Consider the following 21,717-nt stretch of genomic DNA (forward strand, 5'->3'; position numbering starts at 1 on the left):
AATTCCACTGAGATTCAAATCCCATTTGTTACCTGGGTCTCTGGATTAGTAGTCTAGTGATAATACCACTAGGCCATTACCTCCCTTTAATTTGTTGTTCTAAACTAAAATCAATTCTTGTTTACTCTAAACCAAAGAGCAAACTTTCAATGTTTTCTCTCTCCTGTTGTAAAATCTCACATTATCAACAAATGTCTATAACATTCTGGTAACCATATACTGATTTAAAATATGGTTCTGGAAAGACTGACCTAGTTTTTTTTAACACCTTCACAAAAGATACCAACACCCATGTGCCACTAGTTTAAACTCCAAACTATCAAATTAATATGTTAATACAAATAAAAAAAACTCATACCTTTCATCACAATGCATCTAATCTCTTGTCCAAACATTCAGACTGGTTTCCGGGACCTTGCGCAAATCTTTCCAACCAACAGACATGGAAAAGACCTCTCGGCATCTTGACTGCAGTTTGCTTTACAACTGAAGTGCTCACTTTGTAAAAACTAAAGTCTATATTTTGTGTGTGTGTCATACATCTACTGTAGGGAGAAGCAACTTATTTCTACCTGACAGAGTGAAAAGGGTTATACTTAAATATCTCATCTGAAAGACAGTGCTTGCCCTGTCAAAGGTACTGTGTGGGGTCTAGATTAGAGTGGTGCTGGAAAAGCACAGCAGGTCAGACGGCATCCCAGGAGCAGGAAAATCAACGTTTCAGGCAAAAGCCCTTCATCAGGAATGAGGCTGGGAGCCTCGGGAGTAGAGAAATAATTGGGAGGGGGTTGGGGCTGGGGAGAAGGTGGTTGTGAGTGCAAAAGGTGGATGGAGGTGGGGAGAAGGTGATAGGTTGGAGAGAAGGATAGAGCAGACAGGTGGGAAGGAAGATTAACAAATGGGACAGGTCATGGGGAATGCTGGAAAGGGGAAATGAGGAAACCGGTGAAGTCCACATTGATGCCCTGGGGTTGAAAGGTCCTGAGCTGGAAGATGAGCTGTTCTTCCTCCAGGCATGAGAGAGTGGTGGTGGAGGAGGCCCAGGACCTGCATGTCCTTGGCAGAGTGGGGTTGGGGGTTGGGGGGGAGTTGAAATGTTCGGACACGAGGCACTGGGGTTAATTGGTGTGGATGTCCCGGAGATGTTCTCTGAAGCATTCTGTGAGCAGGCGACCAGTCTCCCTAATGTAGAGGGAGCAACGGATACAATAAACGATATCGGTGGATGTGCAGGTGAAACATTGATGGATGTGGAAGGCTCCTTTGGGGCCTTGGATGGAGGTGAGGGGAGCCCATCTTTTGGATGGACTCCCAATCATTTCCCACCTCTTCCTCCACTACATTGATGATGGCATTGGTGCCGCCTCGTGCTCTCGCGAAAAGGTTGAGCAGTTCATCAACTTCATCAATTCATTCCACCCAGACCTTAAATTCACCTGGACGATCATTGACACCTCCCTCCCTTTCCTGGACCTCTCCATCTTCATCAACGATGACCGACTCAACATTGACATTTTTTAAAAACCTACTGACTCCCACAACTACCTGGATTGCACCTCCTCCCACCCTATCTCCTACAAAAATACTAACCCATATTCCCAATTCCTCCACCTCTGCTGCATCTGCTCCCAGGAGATCCAGAACACACCAGATGGCCACCTTCTTTAAAGACTGCAATTTTCCCTCCCATGTGTTTGAAAATGCCCTCCAACACATCTCATCCACAGCCTGCACCTCCACACTCAAACCACGCTTCCTTTAACTGCAACAAGGTCAGAACCCTGCTGGTCCTCATCTCCCACTCCAACAACCTTCGCGCAAATCGCATCATCCGCCAACATTTCCGCCGCCTACAAATGGAACCCACCACCAGGGATATATTTCCCTCCCCATCCTACCGCTTTCTGCAAAGACCATTCCCTCCGTGACTACCTAGTCAGGTCCACACTCCCCAACAACCAATCCTCCCTTCCTGGCACCTTCCTCTGCCACCTCAGGAATCACAAAACGTGCACCCACACCTCCTCCTCACTTCTGTCCAAGGCCCCAAAGGAGCCTTCCACATCCATCAAAGTTTCACCTGCACTTCCACCCACATCATTTATTGCATCCGCTGCTCCCGATGCGGTCTCCTTTACATTGGGGAGACTGGACGCCTTCTCACAGAATGCTTCAGAGAACATCTCTGGAATACCTGCACCAATCAACCCCACCGCTCTGTGCTGAACATTTCAACTCTCCCTCCCACTCTGTCAAGGACATGCAGGTCCTGGGCCTCCTCCACTGCCACTCCCTCACCACCCGACGCCTGGAGGACGAACGCCTCATCTTCAGCCTCGGGATTCTTCAACCACATGGCATCAACGTGGACTTTACCAGTCTCCTCATTTCCCCAGTTCCAACCTTCCAGCTCAGCACCATCCTCATGACCTGTCCCACCTATCCGTTATACCCTCCTCTCTGACCTATCACCTTCACCCCCACCTCCATCCACCTATTGCACTCTCAGTCACCTTCTCCCCAGCCCCAACCCTTTCCCATTTATCTATCCACCCTGGAGCGTCCTAGTCTCATTCTTGATTTTCCTGCTCCTCGGATGCCCTCAGACCCGCTGTGCTTTTCCAGCACCGCTCTAACCTTGACTCTAATATCTAGCATCTACAGTACCCATCTCTGCCTGAAGAGACTGTATGGATTTCTTCATGGTGGGCTGAAGGGCCTGTGCCTATGCTATGCAATGTCAGTTCAGACAAACATCAGTGCTGATCTAGAGCACCAAACAAGATGATATCTCTTCAATGGGCATGATCTCCCATGGTCTTCTAATTCTGAAGCAAGATGGCTTATTTATCATGAAACAATTGAAATAGTATATCGTACATTCACAAAATACCACATTTCATAGAATTGCTACAGTGCAGAAACAGGCCATTCGGCCCAACAAGTCCATACTGACTTTCCAAAGAGTACCCCACAAAGATCCATTCCCCTATCCAATTACTTTACATTTCTCCCTGACTAATACATCTAACCTATCCATTTACACAATGGGTAATTTAGCATGGCCAATTCACCTAACCTGCATATCTTGAATTGTGGGAGGAAACTGAAGTACCCAGATGAAACCCACACAGACACAGGGAGAATGTTCAAACTCCACACAGACAGTTGTCCAAGGCTGGAATCGAACCTGGGTTCCTAGCAGTGTGAGGCAGCAGTGCTAACCACTGAGCCACCATGTTACCATTTGCTCCCAGGGTTGCGAACGATCAAGATAGCAAAGGACAACAATGAACAAATCTCTTTCTTTAAGATCACAACTATTATCAGGTACAGTGAAAGAGCATGCACCTGAAGCAATATTTAAAAATTATTTCAAATGGGATGTGCGTGTCACTGGCAAGCCCAGCTCTTTTTGGCCACTTCTAAGTGCCCTGAACTGAGCAACTTGCTGAGTAATTTCATTGGGTGCTTAACAGTCAACTGAATTATTGTGGATCTGAAGTCACATATAGTCCAAATAAGCAGAAGATGACAGATCACCTTCCTTCAAGGACAGTAGAAGGAACCACATTTCTTTTTACACCAGTTGACAATAGTTGTCATGGTCACCAGCACAGATTCTGTATGTTGCAAATTTATGACTAAATACTAGCAAATATCCTGGTGAGGCCTCGACTGATGATCCTCAGAGCATTAGCTTGACCTTCTGTATAATTATGTGAGTTGCATGACCATTATGCTACTTTCACTGTCTAGCAGAGGATGAAGAAAGGAAAACAGCAACATAAGAATATCAGAAGTCGAAGGAGTAGGCGTTCAGTCCTCCTGCCATCCCTACCATTCAATAAGATCTTAACTGAATGATCAGCTGAGATCTGAGCAAATGATTGAAAATGAAGAAACAGAAGACACCCCATCGGAAAATCAGAGATGAGTGAGACCAAATAAAGTAAAGATATTTAAAAAGAAACTGAAGAATGGCAGACAGACCAGAAAAGAAAAAAAAATCAAACCTTCCTGAGTCATCACATTTAGTCATGCACTTAGATATTTAAATTTTAACAAAAAGAGAATTTTGCAAAAGATGGGATCCATAATGACTTGGCAAAATTTAAGTTGTACATATCAATGAAATGGGCAGAGTTGGGACTGATATGAATATGCTTGATAATAAAAACAAAAGTACTGTGGATTCCAGAAATCTGAAATTAAAAGAGAAAAATGTTGGAGAAACTCAACAGGTCTGGGGGAATCTGCCAAGAATGAGAGAGAGAGTGAATGTTTTGAGTCTGAAAACACTTTTCTTCTGAAAGAGAATTCTGAAGAAAAGGTCTATTGGAATTAATTACTTTAAGTAAACATTAATCCTGTTCCTTCCTGAAGAATGTTCTCTCTTTAATTTTGAATATGATTGAAAAATCTATAAAGTAGCCCTCAATTTTATGGTTTGGCCCCTGAGAATTCTGCTGTAGCTCCAGTAACATTTTACTGAAATAACTCCAGTAACATTTACAGACTCACAATGCATCATCCTTCAATGACTTTGAGAATCCTTGGGTGATTTTAAAAAGCAGAAGCATTCAATGGATGTCAGGAGTTGAAGATGCCAAACAATTCTGCATTTGTCAAAAATTGGGAGTGGCTGCTTCCCTGGTCCAGGAAGTATAATAGCGGTCAGTAAGATGAGGAGAAGGTGGAGCAGCCTCCATAGATGTAAAATGGGCCCAATCATATTGTCTGCCACCATTCATTCTGCGGCAACGTGCGTTTTGTCAACGTGAATTGGCTACAATGAGATTGACAAATAGGGGACACTGTTTCTCAAGTGCAAACTTTTAAAACGTGTGTTGGTTATAGTGTGATTAGATTGCCAAACCTTCAAGTGCTATTTGTATTGTGCGATTCTAATATAGCACGGTCTTACACAGCAACACGACTATCGCGCTATTGAAGAAGTGACTGCGATGCCATATTTTCTAACAGTACCGCGAGTTGGGAAACCTCAAAATGTGGGTCAGCCCCATGTGTAACTTCCCTCAAAATAATGCAAAATTTACTATTGTTTGTATTAGACAATATCAGTCTGAGGAAAAGATACATAAAATGCTATGAATTTTGACCGACATGCATTCAAGAGTAGGAACCTATAGTTTTGAGTGAAGCGGAGCAGACAAACTTCTGAAATAAGTAAAGTTGAAAATGTGTTGCTGGTTAAAGCACAGCAGGTTAGGCAGCATCCAAGGAATAGGAAATTCGACATTTCGGGCATAAGCCCTGATGAGTTCTTACATCGTCACCTTTACTCTTTCCTGCAGTATTGCATATACCTGATAATGGTATCACCAAGCACTTCAGCCCAGCCTGTTTCATCAGCAAGAACTATTCACCCAGCAAACCCCAGTCTCAGTAAAGCAGTGCATTGGTACAGACCTGGAGTGAGATCCAGACAGGTTTTCTCATCACAACCTTGTAGAGAATCCAAGGTCCGTGTCACCTGGCTGCCGAAATCCTCCCCGCCATTCATGCACTCCCTCTGCAGCTGTTGGCGAAGGTCGTCAATGTCGTACTCATATCCGTCGAGTATCGGCGTCTCCCGGATACTGATGGAGCCGCTGGAGTTGTGACCCTGCAGTCGGGTGTTCCGCACGCTCTCCCGAGTCTGCCCGGCCATCAGCACCGATGGGATGTAGTGGATTTCGTTTGCTGCCTCTGCACTGGCACTTTTCTGTGGCTGTGGAACACGGCGCCGTTTGCACCATCTGCGCCGAGTGTACAGAATCATCACAAGGAACAAAATTGCCAATAGCAAGGCGATCATCCCTGCCTGGAAAAGAATGCAAGAAAACATCATCAATCCGACAACAGTAGTAGGTTTAATTCAACAGAATAGAAATCATAGATCTTGCTTTTCATGTGAAAGGTCTCCATGAGTGTTCAAAATTACAATTAGCAATGACGTTGGAGTGTGGATGATAACCCAAGTGTTAGCCTATCCTCCAGCAAAATTAGTGTCTACACAGATCAACAGTGAAAGGGAATTCTGAATGTATTTAGGCAATGTCTGAATACATTTATCAGTCAGGCAACTGATCCTCAAATCCACTCATACATTCTCTCTGTCGCAATGTTGCATCTCTGTCTCTATCAATATTCTTCTGGTTAATGTGATATGAATATTCCTGTGTTGTACCTCCGAGAAATCTGTTGAAAACAACAGACAAACTTGTCAACTCTTACTCATACGCTTTGGATCTTGAAACCTGTCGAATATCTTGGATCCTTCTTCTTAACATTTTGAACTTATTTTCCGACATTTTCAACTTATAAAAATCCTACTTGGCTGCACTCAAAATGTTCTGCCCATTGCAGCCCTCACACAGTTTATAAGCCTACAAACAATAGCATGAGCACTGACCTACTTTCCTGATTACATAGGCTCAAGACGGTTGAGATATCACTCTGTTACATTCTAATTTTAAGATTTGGAGGTGCCGGTGTTGGACGGGGGTGTATAAAATTAAAAGTCATGCAACATCAATTTATAGTCCAACAGATTTTAAGGACATTATTTGAGAAGGCAAAAAAAAATCCCTGTATTCTCATAGGAAGGACAATAAATACAAGTCCAGGTGAATCAATCCTTCAAAATCTTTCTATGAATCCAGGCAGATATGCATTTAGTTAAAGATTAAAGATATAATTTTCATATTCCCTTAGTCAGTGGTAGGTAGTATGATGATGGCAGGAACAAATACAGAATAGAAGTTTACAATGCTGCTGGCAATCAATTGAAAAATAATTTCAGCAAAAATATTTGCATCATCAGAAAAGAGAAGAAAATGTCATTCGACAGACCTTAGTTCAGAATTCAAATGGATATACAGTGCAATTATAACACAAGTGGTGCTCACCACTAACAAAATGCCATCATCAAACCAAAATGACGTCCTGTCTATTACATTAATGAATCATGTCACACTTGAATTTCAGTCCCTGTGTGATGCTAGGTATGTAGACTGTATATCACAAAGACTGATGAATGGTATTAAACAGCATCTTCCTTCAGCTAACACTTACAACAGTGTCCAACAGTTGACGTGATTCAGCAACTGGACATTTGCTAAATAATCCTGAGTGTAAGTAGTATTAATGTCGACAACCAATTAAGGATTGTCACTCAGGCTCATGCCATGTCACACGTGGTGTGCAAAAAAACTACAAATATTAATACATGAAGGCATTTTTTCTTTGCAGGCAGAAAGAACATATGCACACACTGCATACATTTCAAATCAACAAAACAAGTGAATTTATTCTCCAATTAATTTCTCAGAGCAGGCAAGTTCCAGAGTCTTTAGTATTATTGCCGGAAAGATACCAGGGCCACAGCCTTTACAGTATCCAGTGCCTCCAAACGATTCTTGACATCACATGGAGTGAATGATTTGGCTGGAGACTATTACCTGGGATGCTGGGGACCACTGGAAGAGGCCAAGATAGATCATCCATTTGGCACCACTGGCTGAAGATTGTTGTGAATTCTTTGAGCCTTGTCATTTGCAATGATGCTTTGGGCTCTTCCGTCATTGAGGGTGGGGATATTTGTGGATCCCACTTCTCTAATGAAATGTTTAATTGTTTACCACCATTCATGACTTGATATGGCGAGTCAGCAGAGCTTAGATCTGATCTGTTGATTGTGGGATTATTTAGCTCTGTCAGTCACTTGTTGCTTGTGCTGATGGGCATGCAATTAGTCCCGTTTGGTAGTTTCACCAGGTTGACACCTAATTTTGAATGAGGTGCTGGTCCTAGTCTGCCCTCCTGCCCTCTCTGTTGAACCAAGGTTGATCACCTGGCTTGATGTTCACGGTTGATTTGGGGGGATATGCTGGATAATGAGGTTACAGATTGTGTTGGAGAACAACTTTGCTGCTGTCGATAGTCACAGAACATAAGTAGATTCTCAACTCCAGATATTTTATTGAATTCAAATCTCCCATGGTGGGATTTGATGCCCAGGCTTGAGTTGTTTGATTTGTTTGATTTTTTCACACTGCGAAAGTGACACACAACGTGGTGGAGGTTAACCTCAATATGTAGATGGCACTGAGTTTCCACAAGAACTGTGCGGTGGTCACTCTTACCGATACTGTAAAGAACAGATGTATCTGCAGCTGGCACATTAGTAAGGATAAAGTCAAATAGGTGTTTTTCATTTTGTTGGTTCCCTCACACCTGCAACAGATCCTGTCGAGCAGCTATATCCTTTCGGACCAGACCAGCGCAATCACTAATGGGTGGTCTCTGAAATCTTCCAGCCAGAGTACATTTTGTGCTTTGCGACTCTCAGTGTCTCCTCCAAGCGCTGTCCCTCATAGGAGAGCACCGATTTATCCATCAAGGGAGGACAGTATGTGGCAGGTGGTCTCCTTGACCATGATGAACCGGAAGTCATGAGTCTTCACAGATTCTGCAGTCAATGTTGAGGACCCCTAGGGTAAGTCCATCCCAACTGTATACCACTGTGTCACTACATCAGCTGGGTCTGTCCTGTCGATGGAACAGGACACGTGCATAGATGGTGATTATGGTGTCTGAGACATTGTCTGTAAGGTATGCTTCCGTGAGCATGACTATGGCTCTAGCCCCAGCTGTTAGTAAGGAGGAATTTGCATTGTCGAAAAGAGCACGAACAGCCAAGTTTCTGGTATTGAGACTGGCTCTAATGCAACGAGGGGTACGGCAGCTTCCAAAAGATCGATTGCGTTAGGGGATTCTGTAGTCAGAGGTAAAGACAGACGTCTCTGCGGCCAGCAGAGAAAAAGCAGAATGGTGCGTTGTTTCCCTAGTGCCAGGATCAAGGATGTCTCAGAGAGGGTGCAGAATGTTCTCACGGGTGAGAGGGGCCAGCAGGAGGTCATTGTCCACATTGGAACCAATGACATTGGAAAGAAAAGGTTGAGACTCTGAAGGGAGATTACAGAGAGTTAGGCAGAAATTTAAAAAGGAGAACCTCAAGGGTAGTAATATCTGGATTACTCCCAGTGCTCTGAGCAAGTGAGGGCAGGAATTGGATGATAGAGCAGATGAATGCATGGCTGAGGGGCTGGTGTATGGAAGAAGGATTCACATTTTTGGATCTTTGGAATCTCTTTTGGGGTAGAAGTGACCTGTACAAGCAGGAAGGATTGCACCTAAATTGGAAGGGGACTAATATACTGGCAGGGAAATTTGCTAGAACTGCTTGGGAGGATTTAAACTAGTGAGGTGGGGGGGCGGGGGGGGGGGGGGGGTGTGGAGGAGGTGGTGAGTGGGTGGGGGCAGGACCCAGGGAGATAATGAGGAAAGATATTGATCTGAGATGGGTACAGCTGAGAACAGAAGTGAGTCAAACAGTCAGGACAGGCAGGGATAAAATAGGACTAATAAATTAAACTGCATTTATTTCAATGCAAGGGGCCTAACAGGGAAGGCAGATGAACTCGGGGCATGGTTAGGAACATGGGACTGCGTTATCATAGCAATTACAGAAACATAGCTCAGGGATGGGCAGGACTGGCAGCGTAATGTCCCAGGATACAAATGCTACAGGAAGGATAGAAAAGGAGGCAAGAGGGGAGGGGGAGTGGCATTTTTGATGAGAGATAGCATTACATCTGTGCTGAGGGAGGATATTCCCAGAAATACATCCAAGGAAGTTATTTGGTTGGTACTGAGAAATAAGAAAGGGATGATCACCTTACTGGGATTGTATTATAGACCCCCCAATAGTCAGAGGGAAATTGAGAAACAAACTTGTAAGGAGATCTCAGCTATCTGCAAGAATAATTGGGTAGTTATGGTATGGGATTTTAACTTTCCAAACATCGACTGGGACTGCCGTAGTGTTAAAGGTTTAGATGGAGAGGAATTTCTTAAGTGTGTACAAGACAATTTTCTGATTCAGTATGTGGATGTACCTACTGGCGAAGGTGCAAAACTTGACCGATTCTTGGGAAATAAGGCAGGGCAGGTGACTGAGGTGTCAGTGGGGGAGCACTTTGGGGCCAGCGACCATAAGACTATAATTCTATTCGTTTTAAAATAGTGATGGAAAAGGATAGACCAGATCTAAAAGTTGAAGTTCTAAATTGGAGAAAGGCCAATTTTAACAGTATTAGGCAAGAACTTCCAAAAGCTGATTGGAGGCAGATGTTCACAGGTAAAGGAACGGCTGGAAAATGCGAAGCCTTCAGAAATGAGATAACAAGAATCCAGAGAAAGTATATTCCTGTCGGGGTGAAAGGGAAGGCTGGTAGATATAGGGAATGCTGGATGACTAAAGAAATTGAGGATTTGGTTAAGAAAAAGAAGGAAGCATATGTCAGGTATAGACAGGATAGATCAAGGGAATCCTTAGAAGAACAGAAAGAAAGGAGGAGTATACTTAAGAGGGAAATCAGGAGGGCAAAACGGGGACATGAGATAACTTTGGCAAATAGAATTAAGGAAAATCCAAAGGGTTTTTACAAATATATTAAGGACAAAAGGGTAACTAGGGAGAGAATAGGGCCTCTCAAAGATCAGCAAGGCGGCCTTTGTGTGGAGCCACAGAAAATGGGGGAGATACTAAATGATTATTTTGCATCAGTATTTACTGTGGAAAAGGATATGGAAGATATATACTGCAGGGAAATAGATGGTGACATCTTGCAAAATATCCAGATAACAGAGGAGGATGTGCTGGATGTATTGAAATGGTTAAAATTGGATAACTCCCCAGGGCCTGTTCAGGTGTACCCGAGAACTCTGTGGGAAGCTGGAAAAGTGATTGCTGGGCCTCTTGCTGAGGTATTTGGTATCAACGATAGTCATAGGTGAGGTGCCGGAAGACTGGAGGTTGGCAAATGTGGTGCAACTGTTTTAGAAGGGTGGTAAAGGCAAGCCAGGGAACTATAGACCAATGAGCCTGACCTTGGTGGTGGGCAAGTTGTTGGAGGGAATCCTGAGGGACAGGATGTACATGTATTTGGAAAGGGAAGGACTGATTCGGGATAGTCAACATGGCTTTGTGAGTGGGAAATCATGACTCACAAACTTGAATAAGCTTTTTGAAGAAGTTACAAAGAAGTTTGATGAGGGCAGAGCAGTAGATGTGATCTATATGCACTTCAGTAAGGCGTTCGACAAGGTTCCCCATGGGAGACTGATTAGCAAGGTTAGATCTCACGGAGTACAGGGAGAGCTAGCCATTTGGATACAGAACTGGCTCAAAGGTAGAAGACAGAGGGTGGTGGTGGAGGGTTGTTTTTCAGACTGGAGGCCTGTGACCAGTGGAGTGCCACAAGGATCAGTGCTGGGCCCTCTACTTTTTGTCATTTACATAAATGATTTGGATGTGAGCATAAGAGGTACAGTTAGTAAGTTTGCAGATGACACCAAAATTGGAGGTGTGGTGGACAGCGAAGAGGGTTACCTCAATTACAACAGTATCTGGACCAGATGGGCCAATGGGCTGAGAAGTGGCAGATGGAGTTTAATTCAGATAAATGCGAGGTGCTGCATTTTGGGAAAGCAAATCTTAGCAGGACTTATACACTTAATGGTAAGGTCCTAGGGAATGTTGCTGAACAAAGAGATCTTGGAGTGCAAATGCATAGCTCCTTGAAAGTGGAGTTGCAGGTAGATAGGATAGTGAAGAAGGCATTTGGTATGCTTTCCTTTATTGGTCAGAGTATTGAGTTGGGAGGTCATGTTGCAGCTGTACAAGACATTGGTTAGGCCACTGTTAGAATATTGCATGTAATTCTGGTCTCCTTCCTATCGGAAAGATGTTGTGAAACTTGACAGGGTTCAGAAAAGATTTACAAGCATGTTACCAGGGTTGGAGGATCTGAGCTACAGGGAGAGGCTGAACAGGCTGGGCTTGTTTTCCCTGGAGCTTCGGAGGCTGAGGGGTGACCTTATAGAGGTTTACAAAATTATGAGGGGCATGGATAGGATAAGTAGACAAAGTCTTTTCCCTGGGGTCGGGGAGTCCAGAACTAGAGGGCATAGGTTTAGGGTGAGAGGGGAAAGATATAAAAGAGACCTAAGGGGCAACTTTTTCCCACAGAGGGTGGTACTTGTATGGAATGAGCTGCCAGAGGATGTGAAGGAGGCTGGTACTATTGCAACATTTAATAGACATTTGGATGGGTATATGGATAGGAAGGGTTTGGAGGGATATGGGCTGGGTGCTCGCAAGTGGACTGTATTGGGTTGGGATATCTGGTCCGCACGGATGGCTTGGACCGAAGGGTCTATTTCCAGGCTGTATATTTCTATGACTATTTCTGCCATTGTCCTTTCTGGTGCCCAGGTTGATGCCAGGTGGTCTGTCCAGTTTCTTTGTTGAGACTTGGTAGCAATTGATACAACTGAGTGGCCATTTGAGAGATAGCTCAAACAATAGTGTGCCTGGAGTCACTGGTAGGCCAGACCAGGTAAGGATGGCAGATATCCTTGCCTTAAGGAGTTTGGTAAATCTGATTGATTTTTGGTAAAACAACAATGGTTTCACTTTCGTAAGTAGAAATTGAACAATACATCACATACAGGCCCTTCGGCTCTGCTAACCTTTTATCCTACTCTAAGATCAAACTAACCTACGTACCCTTCATTTACTTTCAACCATAAGCCTATTCAAGAGTTGATTAAATGTCCCTAATGTATCTGACTTTACTACCTTCACTGGCAGTGCGTTCTACGCACCCACCGTTGAGTGTGAAGAACCTGCTTCTGACATCACTTGAAAATTTTGCCCCCTTGTGATAGCCATTTCTGCCCTGGTAAAATGTCTTTGACTATTCACTCTATCTATGCCTCTCATCATCTTGTACACCTTAATCTAGTTGCCTCTCACCCTTCTTCGCTCCAATGAAAAAATTCTTAGCTCCCTTGACCTTTCTTCATAAGATATACCTTCCAGTGCAGGCAGCATCCTGATGAATCTTCTCTGCATCCTCTCTAAAGCTTCTACATCCTTCCTTTAAAGAGACAACCAGAACTGAACAACCAATATTGTAAGTATGGTCTAATCAGGGCTCTATGGAGCTACAGCATAACCTCATGGCTCTTAAACTCAATCCCTCTGCTCATGAAAGCCAACCCACCATATGCCTTAACAACCCTATCAACTTGGGTAGCAACTTTTTGGGACTAATGGACATGGGCCCCAAGATCTCTCTGTTCCTCCACACAGCCACAAATGCTTCCTTTAGCTCTGTATTCTGCATTCAAACGTGACCTTCCAAATGAATTACTTCACAATTTTCCAGGTTGAATTCCATCTGCCACTTCTCAGTCCAGCTCTGCATCCTGTCAATGTGCCATTGTAGCATACATCAGCCCTACTCACCACCCTTTGTGCCATCAGCAAACTTACTAAACCACCCTTCCGCTTCCTCATCCAAGTCATTTATAAAAATCACAAAGAGCAGAGGTCCCAGAACAGATCCCTACGGGACACCACTGGTCACCAAGTTCCAGGTTAAATACTTTGCATCTCCTGCCATCCTCGCTTCAAGGGGCTAGCCAAACTTAGATCCAGACAGCCAGATTTTCCTGTATCTCATTCCTCATCACTTTCTAAATGAACCTCTCATGGGGAACCTTATCAAACACCTTACTATAACCCATGTATACCACATCCACTGCTCTACCTTCATTAAATTTGTTTTGTCACAGCCTCAAAGAATTCAATAAGGTTTGTGAGCAATGACCTGCCCCTCTCAAAGCCATGCTGATATCTCTAATCAAACTATGGTTTTCCAAGCAATCATAAATCCTGTCTCAGACTCCTCTCCAATAGTTTGCTCACCACATATGTTAGACTAACTGATCTGTAATTCCCAGGATTATCCCTATTCTGTTTCTTATACAAGGGAATAACATCTGCCAACCTCCAATCATCTGGCACGACTCCAGTGGACAGTGAGGATGCAAAGATCATTGCCAAACACACTGCAATCTCTTCCCTCGCTTCCTGTAGTAACCTTGGGTATATTCCGTCTGGCCCAGGGAATTTATCTAACTATGTTTTTCAAAATTTTCAGCACATCCTCCTTCTTAACATCAACCTGTTGGAGCATATCAGCCTGTTTCACACTGTCCTCACAAACAACAAGGCCCCTTTCAGTAGTGAATACTGAAATAAAGTATTCATTAAGGACTTCCCCTACCTCCTCCAACTCCAGGCACAAGTTACATCCACTATCTCTGATCGCCTACCCTCACTATGGCCATCCTCTTGTGCCACACATAACTGTAGAAGGTCTTAGGGTTTTCCTTAATTCTACCCACTAAAACGTTTTGATCCCCCATTCTAGCTCACCCGAGTTCATTCTTCAGTTCCTTCCTGGCTACCTTGTAAACCATCTAGTGCCCTGTCTGATCCTGGTCTCTTCAACCTTAACTAAGCTTCCTACTCCACTTGACTAGATGCTCCACATCCCTCATCACCCAAGGTTCTTTCAACCTACCATGCCTCAGTGGGACAAACTGTTCAGCACTATCAGCAAATGCTTCCTGAACAAACTCCACATTTCCATTGTGCATTTTCCTGAGAACATCTGTTCCCAGAGAAAGTGCCCCAGTTTGTGTCAAAGAGCATTGTCACTCCCCATTCACCACCCCTCCCCCCCCCACCCCCCTCACTGTCTACTCCTTTCACTCTCCAGGAGGAGAGTGAAAGTCAGGGATTTGTGATCACTATCACCGAAATGCTCTCCCACAGAGATCTGACACCTGACCTGGTTCGTTGCCCAGCACCAAATCCAATATGGCCTCCCTCTAGTCAGTCTTTTGACATATTGAGTCAGGAATCCTTCCTGGACAGACCTGACAAAAACTGTTCCATCCAAACAAATCGAACTTAGGAGTTCCAATCAACATTAGGGAAGTTAAAGTCACCCATGACCATAACCCTGTTACTTCTGCACCTTTCCAAAAGTAGATTCTCAATTCCAGATATCTTATTGGATGTAAATCTGCTATGAAGTGGTCTCCAGAACATTAGCTGAATTAATAATCTAATGATAATATCACAAGTCCATTGCCTCTGCAGATATTGAGCTGAAAATGTGTTGCTGGAAAAGCGCAGCAGGTCAGGCAGCATCCAAGGAGCAGGAAGATTCGACGTTTCGGGCATAAGCCCTTCATCAGGATATTGATACCATGAATTGTCCCGATGAGTGCAAGATGAAAAACTTCAATTTTTTTTAAGAAATGCTCTTCAAAATATAGTTCTTGAAGTGTGATGAAGGAAAACTAGAGTAGCATTGAATTTAGTTTGACGTGCATTTGCTTGTGGTGTACATCTGGAATTTCTCTTTTAGGTCATCTTGTGACTAGAATCATTCATGGAAGCAGTTATCCTATTACTTACAGGAATATTTTCTAGCAAGATGAAGGGTGGCATGGTGGCTCAGTGGTTAGCAATTCTGCCTCACAGACTGTGTGGAGTTTGCACATTCTCCTTGTGTCTGCGTGGGTTTCCTCCAGGTGCTCCGGTTTCCTCCCATAGTCCAAAGATGTACAAGTCAGGTGAACTGGCCATGCTAAATTGCCCATAGTGTTAGGTGTCTGAGTCAGAGGGAAATGGGTCTGGGTGGGTTACTCTTTGGAGGGTCAGGCCGAAGGGCCTGTTTCCACACTGTAGGGAATTTAATCTAATTCTTGCGGTCAACGCAATTGGCTGAAATGGCTAATCTGGACCAGATTGATGCTCGCAGAAAGGGTTCAATCCTTTGAAGCCTATATTTATTGTTCTGTAGACACGACTGCAACACTGTGGGTTGCAAATGAGGCAGAGATTGGAAGGTGAATTTTATGTAGTTAGATTAGATTAGGTTCCTTACAGTGTGGAAACAGGCCCCTTGGCCTAACAAGTCCACACCGACCCTCCGAAGAGTAACCCACCCAGACCCATTTCCCTCTGACTAATGCACCTAACACTATGGGCAAGTCACCTAACCTGCACATCTTTGGACTGTGGGAGGAAACCGGAGCACCCGGAGGAAATCCACGCAGATATGCGGAAGATGTGCAAACTCCACACAGACAGTCGCCTGAGGCGGGAATCGAACTTGGGACACTGGTGCTGTGAAGCAGCAGTGCTAACCACTGTGCCACCGAGTCCATAAACAATGACAAATTGGCAAATCTTAGTTTTTTCCTAATTTATTTATCATTGCTTTTCTAATCTCCCTTCTTCACTATAATAATTATTTCTATGGCATGTTTGATTCAAAAGGAGGGGGAGTTTGGATGATTGCAGTTAAAAATTCAAAAATTCATATGGTAATCAGCTTATCTAACAATTCATTAACCTGACTGAATAATTCTTTAACCCTATCTGACCTTTCAGATGGAGATAATGAATGGTTTTCTTTGCAGAAAAGTCTTAAGCAAAAATGTAGTTCATGATCAGAATACTGATTACCTCACTGGTCTCTCTTGAAATTAAAAAAAAACTGCTGCTATGCATATGCACAATTAATAGTCCAGTCCTTTATACAGTGAGAAAGTGCGAGAAATGTTTAATTACCAAACTAGATCCCACACACAGGTAAAGTTATCTTAGAGATTTCATGACCAGAATCTGTTTATAGTTATTATTTTGAAACATTATTTCATTGAAAGTGACTGATGCAGCCAAAATAAAGCTGTGGATATAAAGAGAGAAACTGACAGTCAGAGAGAGACACACAGAGAAAGACAAAGAAAGACAGATGGTGCTAGGCACCTAAAATGCCAAAAAACTGTCATCACACTATGCTTTGATCACTTGTGACTACAAAAATAATGAAGGACGAATGATACCCTCAACAGCAAACCAGGCCCTTTAGATTATGCACTACCTTTCAACCCTACTGGAGTGGACTAGTGGGACTGAATGCTCTTGTCTGTACCAGTCTGAGCTTGAGTAGTAGAGTGCTGTGAAGGTCATGGTCAAAGAATTTCCTTGAGTTATCATGTAATCATGATCCCAAAATGAACTTCTGACCAATAGGCTTTCCTTCATAAAGATTATTGATTTCCAGTGCAACTTTGGTTGAAGTCACCATTGCCTCAGGACTGCTGCAGCTGGTAAACCTTCCCTCCTTACCTTTCTCAACCTGCCTGCAATCTTTTGCTACAGTTCACCACACCATTCATCTTCAATACCTTTTCAATGTTATCTGGTTGGTGAGGCTGCTCTTGCACTGTTCCATTTGAATCTCTCTAATGGTAGCCAATTACATCACTTGAGAAGAGCCCTCTTGCTATTCCCAGATTGTGGTTTTTATTTTCCCCCTCAAGCATCTAGCCTTGTCCCCCTCTTATTTCTTATCTACATACTGATCCAAATGCACAACATTTTCACACAGATGCTGATAACACTGCCCCACTACTGCAAAATTATCTGGTCACTTATTTCACATCATAGAATCCCTGCAGTGTGGAAAGGGGCCATTTAACCCGTCAAGTCCACACCAACTCATTGAGGAGCATCTCACCCTGACCCACCTCCTCAACTCTATTCCTCTAACCCTGAATTTACCACGGCTAATCCACATAACCTCTACATCCTTTGACTCTATGGGACAATTTAGTATAGCCAATCCACCTAACATCGAATTCCATATAAATAGAAACTTCCTTGAGTTAAATATTGGTGGACTAAAGTCATTGTTTCCAATTGCCTTCAGAATTCCTTTCTCTGTCTGCTGGCTCCTTCCATCTCCCTGGCAATATTCTGAAATTGAGACAGACAGTCTGTTTGCAACATTGGTGTCTCTTGTGATTCTGAGAGGAACTTTCGATATTATTTTTGTCTTGTCCATAAGACCACTTATTTTTAACTCTGTAAAGTCATCAGCTTTGCCTCTCTCAGTTCATTCTGCTGCTGAAACCGGGTTTCATGACCATATTACTACTAAACTTTATTATCCCACTGTACTCCGGTTAGTCTACTACATTCTGAATAATCCATCCCTGCTCTTATGTCCTATATATTATATCCAGACTTGTTTATTCCAATGCTATCTTGACAGGTTATGCACCTTTCAATCCTCTAAGAATCAGCTTGCCTTTTTTCAAAAATTCATTTATGGGATATGGGCTAGACTAGTGTTCATTGCTCTTAATCACTTTTGAGAATGTGTCGATAAGTTACCTTCTTGAACTACTCCACTTAACATGCTTCAGGTATAACGACAGTTATATTAGAAAGGCTTCTGCTCCAGGAATAGTGATACATTTCCAAGGCAGAATAGTGAGTCTCTCAGAGGGGAACTTGAAGATCATGGTAATTTCCACATATCTGCTAATCTTGCCCTTCATGGTTGTCGTGGTCATGGGTCTGTGATGTGCTGTTGAAGAAGGCTTGATGAAATGTACCTTAATTTAGCATACACACTGCTGCTACTGCGAGGGAGTAACTGGTTCAGTTAGTAGATGGGCTGCTGATCAGGTGGGCTGCTTTTTAAAGACGGGATTGAACGTTTTGATCCATCACCCATCCAAGTAAGCAAACATTATTGCATCATACTGTCTTATAGGCTGTGGAAAGGCTTTGGAAATTCAGTGCAGAGCTCCTCACCACAAAATTCCCACATTTTGACTGCCTTTGTAGACAGTGTACAGAAAGCAAGCTTTCTACTCAATGGTATTCCGCCATGATAATAATGGTCAGCAGTTCCGAGATGCTAATGCCCTTCAGTATCAAGGAGTGATGATTAGCTTCTGTCTTTGTGGAAATGGTCATTGCCTTGCACTTGTAAGTAGCTTCTAACATTTGCACCATACTTGTCTAAGCCTCGATGTTGACTTGCTGCAGAGGAACACTGCTTCGGTGCCTCAGAACTCAAACAAACAATATTGAACATTCCGCAAACACCAACAAAAATCCCAGGCCCCAGCAAGCCACTGCATGGATAAAAATCTCTTTTCCCCATTTGGTAATTATTTTAATACAGGAAACAAATCGTCCCTACCTTATCAAAACCATTTATAATTTTCTATTAATCTTCCCTTACCTTCTCTGAACTAAAAAGAGAAACCTGAATGGTCTCAAAGGCCCAACTGGGGGACTATTCTAATGGAGGTCTAAGCAGTGATTTTATTTGGATTTAGTCATTACTTCCTTGGTCAATGTCCCTACATCTGAAACACATTATGTGCGTCAGGAGTTTAACAATCAGTCCTCACTAAAAGGAATACCAGTTAACAAACTGGCTAAATAATTCAGCCAGTTCAGGAATCAGGTTTTCCTCCTCCCAAAAAAAGGAAGCAGAAACTAACAGTAACATACTGACTATAATACCAACCAGCACAGAGTCAGTGCCCTAAACTGAGAAGGCTCTGAATCTCCTGTTTTATTTTAAAAAGCCAGGCACCAAACCAGTTGACAGGGAGATGAGAGCAAACCTCACATTCCGAATCCCATTTATTTTTTTTTTAAATTTTATTAAACAAATTACAAAACAGTTTACAAAGACCATTTACAGCTGCACACAACAGGCAGCAATTTTACAAGGGAGACGAGCAGCAAAGCTAGGCCCCAAACCCTACCGTTCAACCATTTTACAGGGAGATGAGGACAAACCTCAAACCCCAGTTCCACATTTAACAAGACAGTGACAATGACATTTGTACATTGGACAATACTGTTACATACAAAAGTGCAGACCATACAAACCCAGCAAGCCCCTGTCCCTCCCACCTAATCTCCTGTTTATTTTATTAAACAAATTACAAAAACAGTTTACAACAAACAGTTACATTTACAGCTGCATATAAGAGACAGCAATTTTACAAGGGAGAAGAGCAGCAAAGCCAGGCCTTAAACCCTACCATTCAAACAGTTTACAGGGATATGAGGACAAACCTCAAATCCCAGTTTCACATATAAAAATATAAAGAGACATCAACAATGACATTTGTACATTAGACAATACAGACCCAGCAAGCCCCTGTCCCTCCCACCTAATCTCCTGTTTTTTTTTCTTTTTTCCTTTTTTTTTCTTTTTTTTCTTTCTTCTACTCCAGCAGGGAGAAAGGAAAACACCTGAGTGGCCAGTGACAAGCAGTGCCCTTCGAAGATGCTGCTGTCTTTTTTTTTTCTCCCCCACACTACCGCCTAACTGTGGTAGTGCTTATTTTTTTCCCCAGCACCCATGGTGTGTGTGTGTGCAAGTACGAGACGCAGTGAGAGACACAAAGTGCACAAATCTTTATTTAATTTCCACGACCAGGAAGAAAGGAAACACCTGAGTGGCCTGTGACAAGCAGTGTCCTTCACATCAAAGGGCAATGCTGTGTGATCAAACAGTGAAGGGGAGGGCAGGGACTAAATCAAAATAGAGTTGGAGGGGGAAATGATGCACTCCACTCCCTGTGGTGCCCACCTCTCCCTGAACGACTCCAGGGTGTTGGTGGACACCGCGTGCTCCTTCTCCAAGGACACTCGGGCTCTAACGTAAATCTCCTGTTTATATCTGTTAGCCAGGGCTCCCTGATTGGCCCAGGTTAACAGTCCCAATCAAGGATCTTATAGTCAGTGAGATCCACACCTTGCCCTCATTCCAATCACTACAGTGTCGTATTACTCCAGTTGTTGCCCCTTTTTTTATAAAATGCTGTTCAACTCCAAACACAAGCATTCTGAAACCGTACTAATCAGTGACAGACGTTCAGTTAGAAGGTGTTAGTAAAGAGGAAGATGGCTCTACAATTCTCCAACAGAGACCTAGAAGTCCCAATTAAAGGGGTGGTGCAGAAGAGGGGCAATGTCATCCTGGAGGCCAGGATGGAAGAATGTGACAATCCCATCCTATGATGCCATCCAGGTTAGTGTATTCTCTATGGCCTGAAGGAATAGCAGCTGTGCTTTAAGAAGGTCAATAATTTCTCTATTGTAACAAGGTAGGTTCTGCACTCTTCTCTGTACTGTGTCATTCTCACTCTCTCTCTGCTACTCTACTCCTATGTCTCTTGGCCTGTATTTCTCACAGCAACATCTTCCTTGATTTGCTCTTGTTCTCCACTCCCACCATATCTACTACTAATCCTACTAACTATTACTAACACACTACTAACCCTGCATGGTCTGTGCACAGCTGACTGACTCTACAGTAGCCCCATTATCAGTGTCACTCATTTCACACCAGTTTTAACTGTTGGCTATGGCATCTTCTCTCCCTGTCTTACAGAGAGACCAATGGGATGTCCATAAGCTTAGCCACAAAATTGCCTGCTCTGCCAGAAGTAATATCCTTGACCTCCAAGGACAAGACTCTAAAGGCCACATGGGAAGGATCAGCAAGGCTGCCTCCTCCATCCCTCACTGGCTCAGATGAGAATGTTACCTTTAGGAAGCATATGTCCAAAAATCTGGTGAGCCCCTCATGGGAACTGCTCTGCAACTGGCTGAGGAAGAAGCACACTCAGCCAATTGGTACTGTCAGACACCAGGTGCCAGCTCAGGCCCAGACTGGAGAGGACTCTATGGTCTTAGCAATCAGGGACTTCATCCCCTTGCACAGAGAGAAATGGAAGCAGCAGGCAGCTGATGTGTGGTGCAGGTGTGAGGCTGACATAGCATACACCCAAGCAGAAAACTATTCTCTGCATTGACATGCAAGGCAAGCTGCCTGACCTAACTAAGTGGCATGGCAAAAGAGGTCAAACCCCCTTCCCCTTGCATTA

At 43.4% G+C, this 21,717-nt stretch overlaps 1 protein-coding gene across 1 annotated transcript in view; it reads right to left on the reverse strand.

The window, feature by feature from the left end:
- Positions 1 to 21,717, reverse strand: part of astn1 (astrotactin 1) — a 2,216,244-nt gene that overhangs the window by 1,507,344 nt on the left and 687,183 nt on the right. Inside the window, exon 3 of the mRNA XM_060829548.1 lies at positions 5,434 to 5,827. Coding sequence (XP_060685531.1) covers positions 5,434 to 5,827 — 394 coding nt within the window. The remainder of the gene's footprint in view (positions 1 to 5,433; positions 5,828 to 21,717) is intronic.

Source organism: Hemiscyllium ocellatum, chromosome 9, assembly GCF_020745735.1.
Source record: "Hemiscyllium ocellatum isolate sHemOce1 chromosome 9, sHemOce1.pat.X.cur, whole genome shotgun sequence".
NCBI lineage: Eukaryota > Metazoa > Chordata > Chondrichthyes > Orectolobiformes > Hemiscylliidae > Hemiscyllium > Hemiscyllium ocellatum.